This window comes from Cynara cardunculus (assembly GCF_001531365.2).
Source record: "Cynara cardunculus var. scolymus isolate 2C chromosome LG 1, CcrdV1, whole genome shotgun sequence".
Lineage (NCBI taxonomy): Eukaryota > Viridiplantae > Streptophyta > Magnoliopsida > Asterales > Asteraceae > Cynara > Cynara cardunculus.
Window position 1 is genome coordinate 12092628 of NC_037528.1, and position 20965 is coordinate 12113592.

At 35.7% G+C, this 20965-nt stretch overlaps 3 protein-coding genes and 1 non-coding gene across 9 annotated transcripts; 2 read left to right on the forward strand and 2 right to left on the reverse strand.

Moving 5' to 3' along the window:
* The first annotated feature begins 366 nt into the window (after positions 1-366).
* Positions 367-4091, forward strand: LOC112523118. Its single transcript, XM_025132579.1, has 9 exons — positions 367-506; positions 1248-1548; positions 1663-1696; positions 1783-1983; positions 2116-2205; positions 2409-2474; positions 2563-2654; positions 2735-2782; positions 3739-4091. Exons 2-9 carry the CDS (start codon positions 1259-1261, stop codon positions 3854-3856), a joined length of 939 nt encoding a protein of 312 aa, XP_024988347.1. The 5' UTR covers positions 367-506; positions 1248-1258; the 3' UTR covers positions 3857-4091.
* Positions 4092-7150: 3059 nt separating this feature from the next.
* Positions 7151-8974, forward strand: LOC112529608 (high affinity nitrate transporter 2.7). Its single transcript, XM_025140937.1, has 2 exons — positions 7151-8397; positions 8526-8974. Exons 1-2 carry the CDS (start codon positions 7244-7246, stop codon positions 8758-8760), a joined length of 1389 nt encoding a protein of 462 aa, XP_024996705.1. The 5' UTR covers positions 7151-7243; the 3' UTR covers positions 8761-8974.
* A 6-nt stretch (positions 8975-8980) lies between these two features.
* TRNAE-CUC lies at positions 8981-9053 on the reverse strand. The gene has a single exon. It is a non-coding gene; the product is annotated as a tRNA-Glu (tRNA).
* A 977-nt stretch (positions 9054-10030) lies between these two features.
* Positions 10031-18105, reverse strand: LOC112520365 (zinc finger CCCH domain-containing protein 41-like). 6 transcript variants are annotated; one of them, XR_003069987.1, is made up of 6 exons: positions 17942-18105; positions 15092-16001; positions 13041-14198; positions 12315-12665; positions 10580-11072; positions 10031-10223 (listed from the first exon to the last, which is right to left on the reverse strand). XR_003069987.1 is itself a non-coding variant. In XM_025128764.1 (6 exons), the coding sequence occupies exons 2-6, from the start codon at positions 15878-15880 to the stop codon at positions 10653-10655; spliced, it is 2535 nt and encodes an 844-aa protein (XP_024984532.1). In that variant the 5' UTR covers positions 15881-16001; positions 17942-18105; the 3' UTR covers positions 10251-10652. The 6 variants fall into 6 exon arrangements, 4 of the variants coding, with proteins under 4 accessions (XP_024984532.1, XP_024984525.1, XP_024984503.1 ...); XR_003069986.1 differs by having other exon boundaries at positions 10573-11072; XM_025128764.1 differs by lacking the exon at positions 10031-10223 and having other exon boundaries at positions 10251-11072; positions 13041-13177; positions 13361-14198.
* Between the last annotated feature and the right edge of the window lie 2860 nt (positions 18106-20965).

Below are 20965 nucleotides of genomic sequence, written 5' to 3' on the forward strand. Positions count from 1 at the left end.
GAGTGTTTGGATAAATAACTTATATCGGTGTCAAACCGATAATAAAGAGTTTTTAAATAAGTTAAACCTTTCTGACTTATAATAAATTTATAAGTGTTTTTATAGAAAAACAAAGTTGTTTCAAACAAGCAATCCCAAACACCGATTTAACAAAGATAAAATAAGATGGATATAACATTATCCTGCTTTCTAATACAAATCCAGGTTGACAAGGATTGGGTTGGGGTTATATGAAGGGATTAGGCAATGCCAATGACTCATCTCTCTTCGTTGTGGTACACGTACACAATGTTGTCTGTGCAGATGCGCCATAATTTTTTGGCCCACTACTTTCGGATTTCTTCCTTCATAGTCGGCTGGCCGTCTCTTGTGGTCGGAGGAGAAGGAAACTGGAAAAGGCCGACTTTCTTTCCACGATTGGCAGCTACCATCCAGATCGCATATCCTTTTATCAATTCATAGACCGCAGAAGAAGCTGCCGTCCAACTGTTTGTTTTAATTTCTCTGTAAGTTACACCCACTTTCATTTTGTTTCCTTGAGACAATCCATTTATTTTCTTATGTTTTGCATGCAATGAGATTATCTAGGCTACCTGTTTGTATGTTTATTTGAATGTAATAAGGATCAAACCACTTGCCATATTGGGTGTTCATTTCTTAATTTCTCAATCTTGCATTTCGGTCTTTATTTCAATTTTGGAATGTGGGTTAATGTTATATTTAATTAAGGTTATAGCAGAATCAGATGAATCAATGGTTTGTTAACTCTAATTAAACAACGTTGCGCAGAAGAATGTTTCTGGGCTCCTTATAAACCCTGGGGGGATTGTTTACGAGTTCATAATCGGCATCTAAGACTCCTTATGAACTCTTTTCTTTTTTGGATCACTTTGGATCTTTAGTAGAAGAACTTATTTGATTGAATTAAGTCGTTGAATCTTGATGATTGAATATAAATAGGCTATTATGAGCTTGAGGAGGCTACCATGGTGAAATTGATAACACATTCCCAATTGGTAACAGAAGTTTTTTTGAAAAATTATATATATTGGTATGTAGTAATTTGATTGAAGGTGTCATACTTCTTAATGCTGCGAATGTATATGGAAAAATATCTATGGTTTACAATCATTTCAAGAGTCTTAACTCATGAGGAGGATGTTTGTATATGGATGCTATTTCTGCATGTTGGAATTTTTGTCATAGTTCTTAAGCACTATGTGACATTTGCAACTTATCTTCACTAGCTTTCTATAGGATGGAGCTTAGTGACTCTACTAGCCTGAGTTACTGGTTGACCTGGAAGTTCCTTTTCTGTTTACTATCGGTCTTAGCCTCCGTGATTACAGCGTCATTCCTGATATGGAAGTATGAAGGTTCAGACAACACAGAAAGGGCTTATAATGGTGAAGAATGGATGCCATGTTGGAAGGGACTAAACCCTGTTTGGTTAATGGCTTTCAGGATCATTGCATTTTGTTTGATTTTAGCTGCTTTCATTGCTGATGTCGCTACTCATGGAACCAACTTATTCTACTATTATACTCAGTAAGCTATTTCCTGTATTGTCTCAAGTTACAACCTATAAATTGTGTAGCAGGTTGTGTGCTATTGATTTTAATTCTCTAACTCCAGGTTTTGATGTGTTTGTCTTCTGGACAGGTGGACTTTGATGTTGACGACCATCTATTTTCTGGTACTTTGTTGCTGGTTTTTTGAAGTTCTCTTTCAAAGATTTGACTATTCATTTCCTTTAAAATGGATTTTATACTACTTGTTCAGTTTGGATCGCTGCTATCGGCATGTGGGTGTTTCTGGAAAGACAAGATATTCAATGCTCGTAGCATAGATATAGAAGCCGAGCAAGGGATTCATGTGTCTCTCATCCACGCAGGAAAGGAAAAGGCTGCGAGTCAGCAGGGGGAATGTTATTTCTTGCAAAAAGCTCGCTTTTGGGGCCACATATTTCAAATTATATACCAGGTACTTCAACTACCAGATAGTCTGTGACTTATTTGGGAAAAGGACATATTTCCTCTTAGTTTTGATATAAAAAAGTGATTTAGAACTCTTAAGTTATTATGTATATATGATTTTCCTGATTGCTGTATACAGATGACTGCTGGGGCAGTGATGCTGACTGATGGTGTTTATTGGATTGCAATATTCCCATTCCTTACGCTTGTCGACTATGAAATGGGTTTTGTGAGTATTTTACTCATCTGTCATTATTAATACTTTTTTGTACATGATGAACCTACACAAACACACAACAATCGGGGAAGTTTGGTTAAACCAATAGCATACATACACCATTTGGGCATATAAATTAATTATGGGGATGATACTTGGCTTATTTGAGACTTTTCTTATGGGGTTTGACTTTTTCCTGTTCTCTCTTTTACCAGTTAACAGTTGTTGTGCATTCACTTAATCTTGTTATGCTGCTAGGAGACACAGCCATGAATAGATTGGTAAATTTTCCATCGTTGATTTGTTTCGAAAATGTTTTTCCTTTTCCTTCACTGGAACTCTGAAAATGATGTTATACCCTCGTTTCAGCGCTTCCCGTGGTTCCGGATTTCGTATTTCATCTTGTTTACTGCGTTGTATGTGATATTTGAGTGGATTGTTCATGCCTGTGTTGTAACTTGGTATGCGTACTATCTTCAACTTGTTCTGCATTTCAAACACAATCTTTCACTGGCTTATGTTTTACTTCTCTTCATTTCAGGTGGCCATACCCATTTCTTAATGTATCACAGCCAAATGCTCCAATCTGGTACATGTGCTCAAACATCTAAACTGTTAGAATCTGGGTATAGGGAATTGATGTATTGATGAAATCACTTGGATCGAAAATTGGATCGTGAACGGAATCATTGCCTTAGGGTTTTCTGGCCATGCTTTCTTAAAGACACCTAGTGCATGCCGTTTAGATTTCCGGACGCTGCCCCTTGATCCTCTTGCTGATTGGTCAGCAGGACCCCCGCTTTATGGCGATTTTAGGTCGAAGGTAGCTTATTCGAGTGTGCACTCAGCACCTCATAACTCATGTTATAGCTCAACCAATGAAACCCATCGATCTTGTGTATATTACAACTACACCAAAACGTTTGATGACACTAAAATCACCAACCAAGAAACCTCACTTCTAAACTGAGGATGAGAATTTCTGCTGACCTTCCATTTATAAATGGACCCTTAGTAATCCAAGTATAGGATTGGACTCAAAACATCTAGGTTATACATTTATAATTTGTTAGCACCCACACAATGATGATTGGAGGAGCCACAACAGAGACATGGTATTGATGTTGTATTTATCTGTTTTTCGCAATCTGTCTAAATCTATGGTTATGGTTAGGACTCTTGTTATATCTTGTGAATTCTGATGGTATTGTTTATAAGAAAATCTAGACAAAAAGTTGTCATTTTTAGGGTAAAATTGCATGAAAATGCAGCATACTTTGGTCCGATCCCTAATTCTATTTTGTGTAATGCATTTTCAAAATATACATATTGGTACCAGTACCACCTCAAATGTTATGGTATAATACCAAAGTATGTTCCACAAAAATAGAAATCAGACCAAAGTAGGTTGCATGTTCATGCATTTTAGATATAAACTGAAACTGATGTCAACATCTGGAGTAGCAGGATGAAGGTTGTGAAAGTGTTTAGTTTTGTGAGTTTATTCCTCCTGAACCTGTTAGCTTTGATTGTTGTTTTATTTAGGTACTGGGTGGTGGCAGCATTGCATCTTCCATGCTACGCCGTGTTCTTGCTCTTGGTGAAATTGAAGTACTTCATCTTGTCTCGATGGTTTCCTGAGTCGTCTGAATGTTTGAGATGACGTCTTTCGACTTCGGCGGTGGATTATGAAAGGTTGCAAATGGAAGAGGTGGGGTGAGGTGAGGTTAATTCTTCATGATATGCTAATTTCATACTCATTGACCGATTTAAGAATCATTTATAATTTTAGGACGTGGGAGTGAAAGTCGTATTTTCCTACTTGTCATGTGATAGATTTAATTTCCAAATGGTTATTTGAAAGGTGGAATCACCTCGTAATCAATGATACGTGCTTCTCTCACTTTCCTCATCATGCATAATCGTCTTTCATTGCGTATATCTATATTATCTTATAAAATAAATTTAACAAAAGTCTTAAAATACTAAATGATCAAGATACCATTTATATCACTTTTTCACCCCCTTCTCTCCTCACATACACTCACCCTCTTACAACCCTCGATTTTTTTTTAAATTATAATTTTAAATTTACACTTTATACCCCTATAATTAGTTAATTAATTTACTTTACGTCTTTTACTTTTAAATGTTTCATTTTAAACCTTTATCAAATTAATATACATAATCGTATATCAATTAAAACATGTTTAAAAAATACATTTTTATTTTAACAAGTTACACCATTATAATCGTCTTATTAATATCTTCGAAATGAGTCCAATATTGAATAGTTTTTBACTTAATTATATTATATATATTGTGAAATATTTTTTTTTAATATTTACGATTTATACTTTTATAGTTATTTATTTTTATATATACTGTATATTTTGGGGTTAGGCTGTCCAAATTGCACTGTATAATATGCTCTGAATTATTATGTTCTTGGGTTTTTTTGAAATATGTATATACATGTATTAATTCAACCTTAATCTGAGTTTCTGGACAAGAAAGAGGGTAAACAGTTGATATTTCATTCTAAAACCCATCTTTTTTGGTCTTTTCATGGCTTATGATCTGTCAAATTTGTAGTTTTCTTTATTGGTTTTGAGTGTTTATCTTAAAACTCAAGTTTCTTGATTCTTTGCTCTTGGTGTAAATCAATCACATTTGTGGAGTCGTTTAAATATGTTGAATTTTAAATATATTGGATTTTAAACCGTCATACAATTTTTTTTTATCAATAGTCTGTAATTGGAACTATAACTCTTATTTATTCAAATTGTATTAATATGTAAAGACCAAGTGTAACHTATATCATCGTTAAATCTTATCTTATAAAACCAGTGGAACTTCAAAATCGTTAAAATTCATGGCTCYYRCYGCATTGCACGGGTACACAACTAGTATATATATAAAACTTGGGATCATATGAGACCAAAGGTTTTTCGTGAGACTCATAAGACCAATTCTCAACCCTTGAATTAGATCTGCAATCTGAACATTCATAATCACAAAATTGCCATGAGACTTCTCAATAATCACAAAATTATTACCGTGCAACTTTAGACCATTAGATCATTAGTTTATGAAGTTGATCAATGAACATAAATTGGTCTTATGGGTCTCACGAAAAAACTATTGGTCTCACGTGAAACCAATCTTATATATATATATATATATATATATATATATATATATAGAGAGAGAGAGAGAGAGAGAGAGAGAGAGAGGTGTTAATTGCTAACTTTATAAATCACTTTTCACAAGGGTAACTTTAAGTGACATTTAGTATTTTTCTTTTACCTGATTTGGTATGGGTTTGTTGTGAAAACAATTTGTGTATACATCATATGCTTGTAAACTATTTGATGGAGACAAAGAGTCTATAGAAGACAATTAATTCCTAATTTCAAATAGTTGATGAAGGTTGTATGTGGTGATAGTCTTATCTGCCTTCTAACTTCTTATTGACTCTTCCCATACTTCAATTTCAATTCCAATTTTGCTTCATAACTTTTGAATGGTGATCTCTATTTTTGGGGTTTTAATTCGACACATGTCATATATTTTTCTTTATGGGTATTCGTAGTTTGTTTCTATTTGTTTACTGTTGAATATGAAAGACGCGAAACTTATGTTTATTCTCGTAAGAATAAGAGCTTGTTGAGTGGTAAATTGTATTTTTCCTTTAAAAGATGGTGTGTAGTTATTATTAAAGAGAAATGATACAACTTCATCATGGTAGAAACTGTATTTGGAATTCAGTGAAATTGAAACCTTAAATAATGGAATTTAAGTATGAAGCCGAATTAAAACAACTGAATTTTGAGTCTTATAATTCCATCCGAATTTAAAGTTACGAGTGTTTATAGTTTATTAAGGGATTTGGATTGGAATGGATTTGAAATCATTGATTTGTTTGATTTGTTTGATTTATAGGATTTGGAATGGAATTAAATTCCTTTATTTATAAAAATAATTAAATTACAATTTTATTAATCTATTATTACAAACAAATGTTTTTAGAACCTTCTTGCATACAATTCTACGAAATGCCGTGAAATCCCAAGCATCCCCTAAGGATTTCAAAATCATACGTTTGTAGAATTTCAATTAAATCATAGTATTTCAAATCCAGACAATCGAACAAACCAAACATATGATTAGAATGGATTTGAAATCCAAATCCTCTCAAATCCATTCAATTCATGCAAACCAAACGAGACCTATCTGTTTATTTTTTCATATTCCTATATACTATTTAAAAAATAATTAAACATTAAAGAAAAAGGTTTTTTTGTTTTTTTGTTTTTTTTTGTGAATAAGGGTTTTTTCTTTGTATGGAAAAGGTCGACATGTTACAAGTGGTTATTTGTCCCCTTCTCTCAATCTCATTTTCATTAAAAAATTATTATCATAACATTTAAAATTGGACAAGTATTGAAATTAATAAAGACAGTACATTTTTCTTGGTGAATCGGATCCAGATAAAGGAGCATAAAGTGAAATATTTTGAAACGATTATATCATCAAACGTCTAGCATTCCCTAATTCCCTCACACTTGGAGCCAATGAGACTTTTATGTTTTTTGAAAATAATTGCTGATGAAGTAATTGTCAAAATCCACGCGTCATTTTTATATAATAAACTGTAATTACAAATATTGATACGAATGACCTTATCTCCCAATTTGATCTTTATGTTTTTTTTTAGGGTTGATATCCCCACCCCCTACATCACTTTTCACCTCCTCCTCTTCACACCAACCCTTACTCACACCCTCACAACTTTCCCTCACTCTCACCCTCACATATTCAACCNCCCCCCCCCCCACATGCACCCATAGGAGGGGGTGGGGTTAGAAATTTTTTTTTTTTCAATTTTTAATTTAATTTTTGAAATTTTATTGATGAGTATATTCATACATGACATAAGGATGAAAATGGCGCCTTATTTAACGGAATGTTATAACGAAGTAACCAAATTGAAGATAGAGGGACTAAATTGTTTGTCGATTGGGTAGCGACCTATAAAACGTCGGCCATGTTAAGCTTGAATCAATCTCCTCCACCGATGGAAATGGAACCCCAAAAATTCTCCATTGCAGTCGACGCCGATCACAAAGCCACCCAATTCCGGCCACTCTCTCTCTCCTCTCCACACATGCGAGCTTTCCATCTCGCTTGGCTCTCTCTCTTCTCCTGCTTCTTCTCCACCTTCTCCATTCCTCCACTCCTCCCCATCATCCGTCAAGACCTCAATCTCTCCCCTACCGACGTCGGAACGGCCGGCATCGCCGCCTTCGCCGGCTCCATTATCTCCCGTCTCGCCATGGGCCCCGCCTGCGACCTTTTCGGCCCACGTCTCGCCTCCGCCACCCTCTCCCTCGTCACAGCCCCCATCCTCCTCTCCGCTGCATTCATCTCCTCTCCATTATCATTCATCCTGCTTCGATTCTTCGTCGGCTTCTCACTCGCCAACTTCGTAGCTAACCAGTTCTGGATGAGCTCCATGTTTTCCGGCTGCACAGTTGGACTAGCCAACGGCGTCTCCGCCGGATGGGCCAACGTCGGCTCCGGCCTGACCCAGTTAGTAATGCCGGTTATCTTCTCTATATTAAACACCAACTTCAATCTATCGCAATCCACTAGCTGGCGAGCTGCGTTTGTGGTTCCGGCCATCTTTCAAGCGATGATGGCACTTATGGTACTTGCCTACGGTCAAGACCTGCCGGACGGAAAATATAGAAAACATAAGAAATTACCCAATAAAGACTCTAACGATACCGGAGTGTTTCTGAATGGAATCACGAATTACAGAGGTTGGGTTTTGGGATTAACATATGGATTCTGCTTTGGAGTGGAATTGACGATGGATAACATAATTGCAGAGTATTTCTACGATAGATTTGGAGTGAATATGGAGACGGCCGGCGTGATAGCTGCTAGCTTTGGGTTTGCGAATTGGGTGTCGAGGCCGACGGGAGGGGTGGTTTCCGACAAGTTAGGGAGGAGGTTTGGGATGAAAGGGAGGTTGTGGGGGTTGTGGGTGGTGCAGACGGTGGCTGGGTTGCTGTGTATATGGTTGGGCCGAGTTGACTCGTTGTGGGGTTCGGTTGTGGTGATGTGTGGGTTCTCGTTTTTTGTTCAAGCTGCCTCTGGTCTTACTTTTGGAGTGGTTCCATTTGTGTCCAAAAGGTACCCACGTCTCAGAAATTGATACTCATCTATATTTTTCGTCTTTTTAGATGCCACGTTTTATTAATTTATAATATGATTAATTAAATTAAAATTGAGTATTTACATATGGATTATCTTTGGTGTAGATCAATGGGAGTGATATCGGGGATGACGGGAAGCGGAGGGACGGTGGGAGCAGTGGTAACACAACTCTTGTTGTTTTCAGGGTCGACAAAATTCTCAACCGAAACCGGGATCTCACTCATGGGAGTTATGATGATAGTGTCTACTCTTACGCTAACCACCATCCACTTCCCTCAATGGGGTGGCATGTTTTGTGCTCCTTCCTTCGACCACCAAGACTATCACCCGCTTGCCTGAACGAACAAACTAGAAGATTCTTCGTCGTCACGTCTAGCTAAAGAATGGTCTATTTTTTTATGTTATCCATCGTCAATTCCACTCCAAAGCAGATGATAGGTAAAAAAAAACCGAGTAGATTTGGATACGGATTTAGTTTACATAAAGATTGTAGCCACTCCAAAAAGAATGGTCTATTTTTTTAGAGCTTGAGAAATTCAATTAATATTGATACAAAAAATTCCGTTGCCGGGACTTGAACCCGGGTCTCTCGGGTGAGAGCCGAGTATCCTAACCAACTAGACTACAACGGAACGCTGCTTATCCTATTAATCAAAAGCTTAAGTCCACCAATTGAAGATTGTGATCAGCACAACATTTGTTTAATTCATTTTACTGCAGCCATTTTAAAATGTATCGATTAATAGTCAGTAATCAGTATTTTATTTAACTATATATCATATCTTGTATTTATTTTGTCATGCCAACCACCGAGTGTTGACCCCCCAAACCCTCTCCCAAAAGTTGGGAAAAGCAACCCCATGGTTAAGTATCATTCCGATGTTACTCGAGGTGAAAGAAAACACCTTATTGAGCCGAGTGAAATAGCATATTATTCGAGTTCGGCTCAAAAAAATTATCAAAATCGAGCTCAACTTGACCTTGATTAACTTTTTCAAAAGCCGGGTTCGAGCTCGAACCCAAGATTGATTAACACATTTATTTGCTCAAATTTGATAATTTTTATATTTTTTGATTATATAATTTGTCAACATATAAATATGTTTGGCTCGACTCGACTCGTAAAGCTTAATCGAGCTTTGGAACAAGTCAAATATTTACAATATGATACGAGCATAATCAATTTTATGAAGCTTGACTCATTAAGTTAAGCGAATTCTATTTTGTGTTTGAGATCGGCTCAAGCCCGAGCTTGAATAGCTCGTTAAAAGTTCTAACTTGTTTGCACCCCTACTCACAATCATATCCTACTCCAACCGTCTCCATATCTGATTTCACCCCTCAATCAATTTGATTCCGAATTCTAGTGTGACTTTTTCGATGGCATTAACTATTTGTAATATCATACAAAATAATCGACTTTCCATTGACATGAACAAATACAAGGATATCTGCACAGCAAAGTTGAAGACATTTGGAGGAGACTATTTGTTTGCCATTAAACGGGTGAGAGATTTTAGGTTCAAGTACTTTGTTGTGAACCTCGAAGCCGAGTTACAACATTCAATATCGGTTACCAATCAGAAAAAATAAAATTAGAATGCCGCTAACCAAGTCTTTTAAGTCCATAGTAGAGCAAAGTAGGACTCTCAAAAGTTTCAAGTACAAACCAATGTTAAAGAAAATGTCCATTCCCAGTTTTAACAACAAAACAATAGCTGGGCCGCTGAAATCCACCGCTGCAGCTTGCAGCAATCACCATGCAAGATCCGGCACGGGGACTACAGTCAGGGGGTATGCAACTGAAAAGTTCAAAAGGGCCACAAAGATATAAACAATGAAGCATATGGCACAATTCCAGGTACTAGCAATCAACAATGCCATTTCAAAACTTCAATAAACAATGAATGGATGAGATTTTGATTAAGAAAACAACATCGGAAAGATAGTTCAAGTCCTCGAAGTAACATCCAAATTTATTTTGAGGAATCTATAATCATAGATAGTCATAGACAAACGTAGACACAATTAACCACAACTGTTATCCCTAATTGGCATTTAAAAACTAAGTTTCGTCTTGGCAAACTGCAAGCATGAGATGAAATAAGATTGATCAATTGTTAGAGCTTATCTAATGAAGATTTGACGTACCATTTACCTCGCTGTACAACTCTGACAATTAAGCCATCCTCAATAAAATCGGACCAAGGTTTACTTGTGGCAAATGAAGTTTAACTGGCGTGATTACTTTCATCTGGTTCCTTATGTTGTTTATCAATGTCCTTCTGTTCAATTTTTTCAGATTCTCCATCTCCAGATGTAGCAGGTTTCTGGGAATCAGTTTTTGAGATTTCAACCACAGGCCCAACAGAAGCATCTGAATTTCCTTTAGAAGTGGGTAAAGGACTTTCTCCATTAGCACGATCTTTGCTGAGGTTGCTAGACTTTAGCCATGAAAATTGCAAGTTGTGACCATTCCAGCATTTACCACTTGAAAACGCCTTCTCAGCTGAATGCCGGGTTGTGAAATATACACGAGCTGAATATTTGGCTGTTCCAGGATCATTATTGCCATCAGCAGGATCCAGACTGTCTAGTTCCACCTTAGAAAGATCCCCAAATGGTGAGAAGTGTTCCTTCAAGACTGTAACCTGAACAACCCGTATATGTCAATTTACGTGCAACACATTATATCACATGCATATAACAATAACTTCATTGAATATAAGCAATCCAATAAAAAGCAGAGAGTAATTCTATGAGAACGGGAAGTTCTTCTGAGAAAGATATTGATCTTCTTGTTTATTTACATAATTGAGAGTTTATCATGATTATATGAAACTATATATAGAAACGATCAAAGTATGGGGTAAACTGTAATGCAGTAATCTCATGCCATAATTTATTATATGACGAACATGATTCACATCCATCATTATAATCCAAGCCTCAAAAACAGACCTTTATTTCAATAACCCAGGCCAAGAATATCTCCAACTCATCAACTCCAAGACAAGAATCTCCAGATCATTAAACATTCGATTATGTTGGGGACGAATAACGGTTCTTTATATCATTAAAACAAGATAAGGGATATCTCCTTCTTGCTCTAAAATAACAGGGCAACTGGCCTGCTTTCTTCTACTCATCAGTGACCTAGTCACCATCCATCTCTGGACACCCATTTTTATTTCGTTTTTGTCAATAAGCTAAACCACAACCATCATTGCACCTTGAAGAGGAACCACTACGACATGAGTCCATTTGTCCAGCTTCTAAAGTGTTGCTTGCCTCTTGAACCCATTAGATACACCGTTATAACTGAAAACTCGGGATACCTAACATACCAAAGCCTTTTACCTACCAGATCTAACATTGATGATAATCTTTTCTGAAAGAGGCCAGAGCTCAAAATTCATGTAAATTCAAGTAAACTATGGTTGTCTGGGAAAAAATGAGTTAAATAAGAATAAACAGAACATAAATGGCTTCCTTAGCAAGGCCATGAGAAGCATATAAAAGCTCAAATTCAGTTAAACGTCTAGCCAACATGTTCAAATATAGAAGTCCTGGTCACCTCTCAATTTGAGAGGCGAAGGATTAAAACCTAAACAGAACAATTTAAATTTTATATGAAGTTTAAAAAGGAAAGATGTATGATCATAAAAAAAAGTGATGCTCACAGGATACTTAAGTCATAGTTCTAGGCAGCCACCAAGGCACAGGTACTGATTAAGATATTACTAGCTAACAGAGAAATAAACTGTAAGCATAACAGTCACTCAAACTTAGGAAAATGTATTTTAGTTAAACATCGTTTATACATACATACATACATATATATATATATATATATAAAGATAAAATTAAGGAGCTAAGGAGTGAGGGTTTACATCAGCAAGATCTTTTGGTAGAGTTGAAATGATACTAAATGCAGTGGGACGGTTGTCCAGTTTGAACCGATTGGCTACAACTGATGGACCAATAGGTGCCAACGGACGAACTGATTGTTTCAAGACTGGCGATTCTTGCAGTGCAACTGTAGCAGTTGATTTGGAACTTTGTGGCATAGCAGACTCCAGATATTTTTTGCCATTACCTACGACTTCAGTTCGTGGAGAAGATAAAGTCGTTTCAGGATCACTGGAACTTGTGGTTGCAGCTTTCGTAGAATCAGCTACAGTTCCTAGTTTCTGTCTTTTAGCAGCCTTTTCAGGTTCTATCTCGCCTTTTAGACCTGTAGCCTGCAGACGAGAAAAGAATTAGGTCATTATTTAAATTAGACTGCTTCAAAAGACGATGCATCTCTATAGAAAGAGGTCCAGGCCGATCGGCTCAGAGCAACCAGTGAGGTTTCTCATTCATGACTGGGAGGGTCACATGTTCAAGACAAAGACACAGTCTCTTAACTCTTTGCACTTATGCAGAGGAAGGACTGCATACAAAGACTTCCCTCCCAGCCCTCTTTATGCCAAGAAGCCATGGTGCACTAGCTCACCCTCGGATGAAAAGAGGTCAGCTTGGTCGAGGTGGAATTCTAGAAGCAGAATAATCAACATGACACAGTCAATTTTTAGAATTCAAAGTGATTTCAAAATAAGAAGATAATAGGTGTATACTTGTTTCTCAAGTTTGTCCAACTTGCGCCTAAAGTCATTCCTCTTCTGATCAAGCATTTCTTGCTTTTTGCGGAGCTCCTCCTTCAAAACCTCTAAACTCTCCAGCTTCTTTTGTGAAGGTGGAGGTGCTTTTGGGCCTGCGATCACAGGCTTTGGTTGATCAGAAGCAGGCACAGCAGTGGAAGCAGGAGCAATTGTGCCATTATGCAATGCTGATGAAACTGCGATGCCACGAGGAGGTATAGGCACAGGATAGCCACTAGTTTTGTTAACAGGAATGTTATCACGATTAGCCCACCATAGCTTAATAAAGCGATTACCCATTACAGCATCAGGTGCAGTGAGAGCAGCTTCTGCTTCTTCTCTTTTGGAGAACTGGACAAAAGCTCGTTCACTATTTAAAGGAATGTGAATATCAATAACATCCCCAAATTTATGAAAATGTGAAATTAGGGATTCCCTTCTGTTCTGTTGCAGGGGAATACCATTGACAAATAATGTACATTGTGCCTTTTGAGAAAGCTTATGGACACTCTTTCCATTTCCACTCTGCATTTTCAGAGATGAATTTACATCTTTGTGCTTTCCGTGATGGGGAACAGCTTGAGCACTATTTGATAGCTCCTGCTTTCCAGTGGTTTCATTGTGGATTAAATTTGAAGGACTTGCTTTAGAAACCATACTCTCTCTCATTTCTGTTCTGTTTTTTGTACTATTAATTCTTCCCAACACAGAAGAACTTGTAGTCTGAGATCCCATAGCAGTCCCTCCACTTTTGCCCACATGTTCATTAGAGCCATCAAGCGAACCAACACAATGATTGCCAGATGGACCAGGATCCAACAAAGGCCCATTTTCCTTCGAATTAGATTGATTTATCTGTTGTAATGCAGGTGATGTTTGAGAATCATTACCCCATAGAGGCTGATCGGGATCATAAAAGTCAGCACCAACACTGGCAGAAGAATCAATGAATGCATCGTTTAAGCCCTGCCCATTGCCAGCCACTCCACGTTTACTAGTTTTGCCATGCAAAGCTTTGCCAGAGAACAATGAGTTTGTTGGGGCACCAGAGGCAGATAAAGGTCCTGGCCCAGCTGGTGCTCCAGGCACATTTGCATTTTGAAGTGATACTGGGAGATTAAACTGTGAAAGGCTCTGTAAGTTGTAAAATAACCAAAGAAATAACAGCAATTTCAGATATGCACTCTGAAGAAGATGACATGCAAAGACACAGTATGCAAGCCCAAAAGACCAATGTGTATTCTAAAATTTATCAATCCAGTTATGCATTTAATGTTGTAGATGGCCTGCAGACCAGTTTGTCTACAAGTCAAAGGTCATCAACATAGCAAAAAAAGGTAACCCTATCGCTGAGAACTGATCACTCGCTTGCTCATATTGTGAGTAGTGAACATAAAGCAACACTGAAGAAGTTCCTTATGCAAAGGTGAATATGCATGGAAAACAAATTTGACAAAGTATATAGCCAACAATAGCAGCAACCACAGGCATTTTTGGCAAAAGTTCTACAAAAGACCATAGAGACCGGATATAGGCATCGGTTCTTCATTAGGTACATTTGAATTTTTTGCTGTTCCCACCAAATACTGCATCCTAAATCTTAAAGATCCTGCATTTATTGTAAAAGCTCAAAAGACCACCATAAAAAAAGATGAAGGTGAATAAAGAAGTTCCTTTAGGAAGTTATAATATGAAAATAAGAAAGGTGGAGAGACTATGCTTATTTTGACTAGTTTTGCAAAGTAGTATTATATCTAATCTAACTGAGTGCAAGCTGAGCCTCTTTTCGGTTAAGTACAAAGGATCTCAGGGCACCAACAAACTAGGTTGGCCCCAAATAACTTCTACGCCTCCCCAATAATGTTCTATGAGTAAATAGATATATTGACCTGTATACGACCATTATCCATTCTATCCAGATTTCAGCACCCTCTAACATCAATTTACCACAGGGATGGATTTTATGATTTTGCTTCATGTAAAATATAGAGCGCATGAACGGTATCTCAGTAAAGAATACATCATACCTGAACATCTTCCACAACAATACGATTGACACCATGCTCCATTGGGCACATGTCACCTCTTAAGCAAAAACCTTGTTCCTCAAAGTCTCTACACCGTTGACGGGCAAGTCCCATTCCCATGTTCATAGAAGGATTAATAGATCTGTATGTTCCTTGTAAGCCAAGGGGATGTAGTGTATCCAGACCACCATTTGGTATTCCCGGAATCAACCCAAATGCACTCCAGGATGCACCATATGCATTTGAAACAGTAGGTACACCCCTCCCAGCAAACAGACTAGGGGGTACAGACCCCTGTTGAACTATCTGAGAAGCAATATCAACAGAGCTGAATCTAGAATCACGCTGGCTCCAAAGACCAGCATCCCTTCCTCTACCCCTGATTGGACCAGGATCCCCAGAAAATGTTTGGTTTACCCTGATTCTCTGGTTCAAATCCAAAGGTCCTTGGGAAGATTGTGTAAACCCAGGTCGTCTTTTGTCAAATTTGGCAGAGATATCTTTCTCCATAGGGTTGAAAGTATAATTTTTCCATGCTTCACTGGACTGAGAACCTGCTTCCCTGTAAATATGCCCATTTTCGGAAGGTTTGCTTCCCCTTCTATAGGGCTTAGTAAATACTTGTTCCACAGCATCTCCCTCCAGTGATTGAGACCTCGCATCATCTCTTCTACGATGCTTATGGTTGCGATCATCGTCGTCATCATCACTGATTTCTTTCTCATCAGGATTGCTTTCGGATACAGAAGGAGAACGACTTCGTTCCTGGGCTGAAACTTTAAGCTCCATCGAGTGCTTCTGATGATGGACAGCTGAGATTATTTTACGACTGACAGGTTCTAACAGTCACTAGTGGAGCCAATGGATCCACTTGATCAACCTGAAATATTCCTTTCTTGGAAAGGGGATGCTGCACAATGATTAACAAATTAAGGAGATAACATCAAAAGCTAAAAACCTTGACATTGAAAATAGATAATTTCAATCATCTAATGAAGTAGTTTACTCATTTATGTATATGCAAAACAGAGGGTACACCATATAGTTCTGGTCAAGGTTTTGTTCCTTGGTTTATGTAGATGAGGAAAACATGTTAAAGTTTGCAACCAGTAAACAGCAAACTAAAACCACACACTTCATCATATAGATACTTATATGTTCAATTCAGAAGTGGCAAATCATAAAAAAGAGAAGTCCGGTGGGCTCTTGAGAACAAGAAATTTCCTATGAAGCACGTTGATTTGATTATGGATATGTATTGTGAATTGATACTAGATTGAAAGCATAAACATTGAGAATAATGTATCTTTATTTAGCATTAAGCCCTTACATTTTTGTTTTCCTTTCATTGATATACTCAAAAAAGATACAATCTGAAATCCAATGTTGTTTGCTCTTTGACAATGATGTAGCATTGATTAAAGAGACTACATCAGATGTAGATACAATGTGAATTGAATGAATTTAGACTCAACTCAACTAAACATAGTACATGCATGACAACTTTTTTAGTGCTGCTATGATACAGATGTGGCAAGCATAAGATGATAAGAAGAAATAGGTATCTAAAATTAATGTTACAAAAGAATGAGAAGATTGACAATGATGCTACTAACAAGATAAGAATATAATGGATAAAAGAGTGACAAAAATAAAGTCTTGCAAAATGGAAAAATCCCACAAGTGTGGAAGGATGACTTTCGTAGAACAACTGTGACCTACTAACATTTTTGGGAAAGTGTTGGCAACTAAAAGGTAACATGTACATTGTGGCAAAATTGTGCTAGTTGAGGAGGAGATGTGGACATATGACATAGAAACGAGGATATTGGGGTAAGACTAGGGTCTCTAAACTAATATAAACCGATTTAACAGAAATAGAGAAGTCTAATCATCTCCAACGAGGATCTGCAGAAGAGAGATTCGTATGGAGTGGTGGGCATTAGGACCAAAATAGACTGAATTAACACAAGGGACTTGTCTATGAGAGTTTGGAAATTTGGAATTTATCTAGGCAATTGGTATGAATGGAGATTTGTATGGAGTGGTGGGCATTAGGACCAAAATAGACTGAATTAACACAAGGGACTTGTCTATGAGAGTTTGGAAATTTGGAATTTATCTAGGCAATTGGTATGAATGGATATTATTCATATTCGATAACCTTGAATCCTTTATTTTATCATCTTTGAGCAATAAAATACTTGGTGTTGCTAGACTGAATTAACACAAGGCTTGTTGATGGAATAATAAGTGGTATCTTACTCTTCATCATCCAATGCTATTATTCAATGTCGAGACTAAGAAATTTCTACCAAATCCCTGGAAGCATCTATTATTAATTTTAGCTGCAGTAATACCCTTCAACGACGACTGAAACATACAATCAGAATACAAAAGGTCAACAAATCTTTTAGTGGTAGGGGATAGAGTAGTACTCATCGAAGACAAAGGAAAAAATTAACATGAACTTTCAGTGTACTCATAACTAACCATCTACTAACATATTTCCCGAACATTAAACATGAAATGGAAGCCCCAGATTGGTTGTCAAAGAGTTTTTAGTCCACAACCACCCCCAACTGCTGTACCTCAACACTCTTTAGACATCCTATATATAGAAGATAACGTATAGCACAATATACGTTCAAAATTTCGTCTATGAGATGTTGAGTGATCCTACACAGACAAAGATATATGTAACTACAAAGTATCTTATGAACCAATTTCAATCAATAAGATTAAATCAATAGATCGCATAGAGTACCAAATCCATCAACAATCATACATAACAACCGTAACAATTTCCCACACATAACAACAAATTAGAAGCACAAAAAAGAAACTAACCTCGTTCCAAGAATTTCACCTATTAGGGTTACGATTCTGTGTTTCCAGAATAATATTACAGCACTCTAGCTCCGGGTCGTGTCAAAAATGGAGGACCATATGTTTTACTTGTGTAAGAATACGTGTTAATGTATATGTATATCGCCTTCTCCTTCCTCTCTCCCTCTCTCTCTGTCTAAATTCTGCAGTTTCTCTCTCTAGGACGCAGGAAAGGTTTTACAGATAGGAAAGAAAGAAAAGGCTATGGTAAAAATTAACAACGGAAACCCTCGTACTTTTCAATACGTATGATATTGGCTTAATACTTTGGTCAATGTCACATTGAGCCCTCGGACTTTGCAACATGAATGGTGTCTTTAATTTCCACGGATAGCAGATTAGGCCCCTGAACTTTGGGTTTATATGACATAGTGATGGTCAAAAACCGGTCCCAAGATTTCTCATAACTGGTCCCGGTCCCGGTCGAAAAAGTTAAGCCCACTCAAGTTTTATGTAATCGGTTATGGGCCGTCGGTCCCGGTTATTAAAAAATATTTTTTTATTTTTATCTTTTTTAATGATTATATATTTTGTATACATTATAAAATTTGTAATTTAATCACTCAAATACACTTTAAAAATGTGTTTTATTATAATTAAAATTATATCGTCTTACAAAATATAACGAGAAACCGATAATTGTGAACGTTGTTTTGTGTTTTTTACGAATCGAGAACTTGGTATGTAAATCACTCAACCAAGACACTTATATATATTGTTTTCAGAAAGCAAAAAATACAAAAAAAAAGGGACCAAAACAAGGCTAGTTTTTTGAAAAATAACGGCTAAAAAATAGCTATATTTTTAAAAAATCGGGCCACCGGTCCCGGTCCCACGAAACACCCCAAATCCATAACCGATCTCAGATTTCGGTCTTATAACCGGTCTTTACGGGTCCTGGTCCTCCGACGGTCCCGGACTGGGCCGGTTTGGCCATCACTAATATGACATATCGAAGAAAATTGGTACTAGGGTGTTATACAGGGTGAGTTTGGTGTTCAGACAAGATGACAGAATAAAACGATTGTTCAAAGTTTGATAAAAAAATCAGACAAAACAAAACAAATAAAATCACCAATTTATCTGTAATTATATATTTTGATTAATTTATATAATTTATTAAATTATAATATAATAATCATTTTTTATAATAAAATATATCAATAGAAAGTTTTTCGTTAAAACAATTAAGATGACACCAAAAGAAAAGGTTTATGTATTTTTTATTTTTTATTTTTTATTTTATCTCTTTTCTACATTATTTTTTATTATTAATATATAATAAATTACATATGTCAATAAAAATATAGAAACCATATAAAAATAATATTTTGAGGACAATAAACAATCACATGTTATACTATTATTCCATCACATATGATACACATATAATACTAAATCAGATACGCGAGCGATTTCAGCGCGAACTTGGTTGCGGGCCAAGTCGCCCTTACACCACTAATTAAGCCCCCTCACATGTATTATCACATGTGATAATTGTGTTGTTGATATGATATTATAATCAATCAAGATCATCACATGTGATGCTAAATCATAGACACATACAACTTTTGGCGCAACCTTAGTCGTAGAACACGTCTTCCGCATACCACCAGGTCCTCTCACGCGTATTATCACATGTGATAATAGTGTTATCGCGTTCTCGTAAAATGGAGGTGTTATCGTTTGAACCTCCACCTATGTATGTATGTATGTATGTGTGTATGTGTGTGTGTGTATATATATATACTATATTAYAAAACAATTGACAAAAACTCTTAAAAACCATTTTTTATGCACGAAATATTGTTTATTGATGCATTATTACTTAAAAATTAATATTACAAGTAAATTGTGCATAAGTACGATTTATTAAAGCTTCATATTTGAATTCGTGTAAATAACTGCAGATAAACATAATCAAATATTGAATAAATATCTCATTTTAAATATAAAAAATTTAAAATATAATTAGGATAATTATTGAGTTCTAACAGAATATTTAATATTATATTTATAAAAACTACTAAATCTAAATTAAGTTATATTTAAAAAAATTGAATTAAGAAAATTGCATCAAAACACAAGAACTTTTAGAAAGATTAATTTGATGCTAATATCAATATATATATATATATATATATATATATATAATTTTATGATATTTTTAAATTTATATTTTATTCAAAAATAAAAACATTATCGTTTTCTCGAAACCACATAAAACCGTATTATATTAACATAAAAGGAATAAAACGAAACACTGAAATCAATATATGTCTCGATGCATTGCACGAGTACCATTCTAGAAGGGTACTTGCGCAATACAGTACTTTGTGCATAACAAAAATATATCGATATTTGTATCAAATTAACTATTTAAAATTCCTCATTTTTTGTGTAATTTTTTAATTCAATTTTTTTATTATAATTTAATTTATGTACAATAACGAAGTAATTTATATTTGATTTAATAGTATAATTTTCTTATAAATATAATAATTAATTAATTTGTTAGAACTCGATAATTATCCTAATTATATTTTAGATTTTTTATATTTTAAAATAATAAGAGATATAAATTCTTTAGTAGCGTATTCAATCAAACGGGTAAGATGTTTATCCTTTATTTGATTATATTTATCGCAATTAGTTATACGAATTCCAAAATCGAGCTTTATAAGTTATACTTTTGCATAATTACTTGTAATCTTAAATTTTAAGTAAACAATGGTTTTATGTAGTTTTGAGAAAGTGGTAATATTTTTATTTTTGAATAAAATATAAATTTAAAAATATCATAAAATTTTGAAAAAAAATATCGATATCTATATTAAATTAATCTTTTTAAAAGTTCATGTGTTTTGGTGTAATTTCCTTAATTAAATTATGTTAATTATCAATGATTATCATAATTATATTTTAGATTTTTTATATTTAAAATGATATATTTATCCAATATTTGATAATGTTTATCTGCAGTTA

Bases quoted from the DNA above. Each gene is read 5' to 3' on its own strand.
- LOC112523118 (XM_025132579.1), top strand. From the start codon at position 1,259: ATGGAGCTTAGTGACTCTACTAGCCTGAGTTACTGGTTGACCTGGAAG. The intron at 1,549-1,662 runs GTAAGCTATTTC...TCTTCTGGACAG, and splicing joins TTATTCTACTATTATACTCA to GTGGACTTTGATGTTGACGA. The intron at 2,206-2,408 runs GTGAGTATTTTA...CTCTTTTACCAG, and splicing joins TCGACTATGAAATGGGTTTT to TTAACAGTTGTTGTGCATTC.
- LOC112529608 (XM_025140937.1), top strand. From the start codon at position 7,244: ATGTTAAGCTTGAATCAATCTCCTCCACCGATGGAAATGGAACCCCAA. The intron at 8,398-8,525 runs GTACCCACGTCT...TCTTTGGTGTAG, and splicing joins GTTCCATTTGTGTCCAAAAG to ATCAATGGGAGTGATATCGG.
- LOC112520365 (XM_025128735.1), bottom strand. From the start codon at position 15,880: ATGGAGCTTAAAGTTTCAGCCCAGGAACGAAGTCGTTCTCCTTCTGTA. The intron at 14,199-15,091 runs GTATGATGTATT...TACAACTTACAG, and splicing joins TTGTTGTGGAAGATGTTCAG to AGCCTTTCACAGTTTAATCT. The intron at 11,073-12,314 runs GTAAACCCTCAC...CGGGTTGTTCAG, and splicing joins TACCAAAAGATCTTGCTGAT to GTTACAGTCTTGAAGGAACA.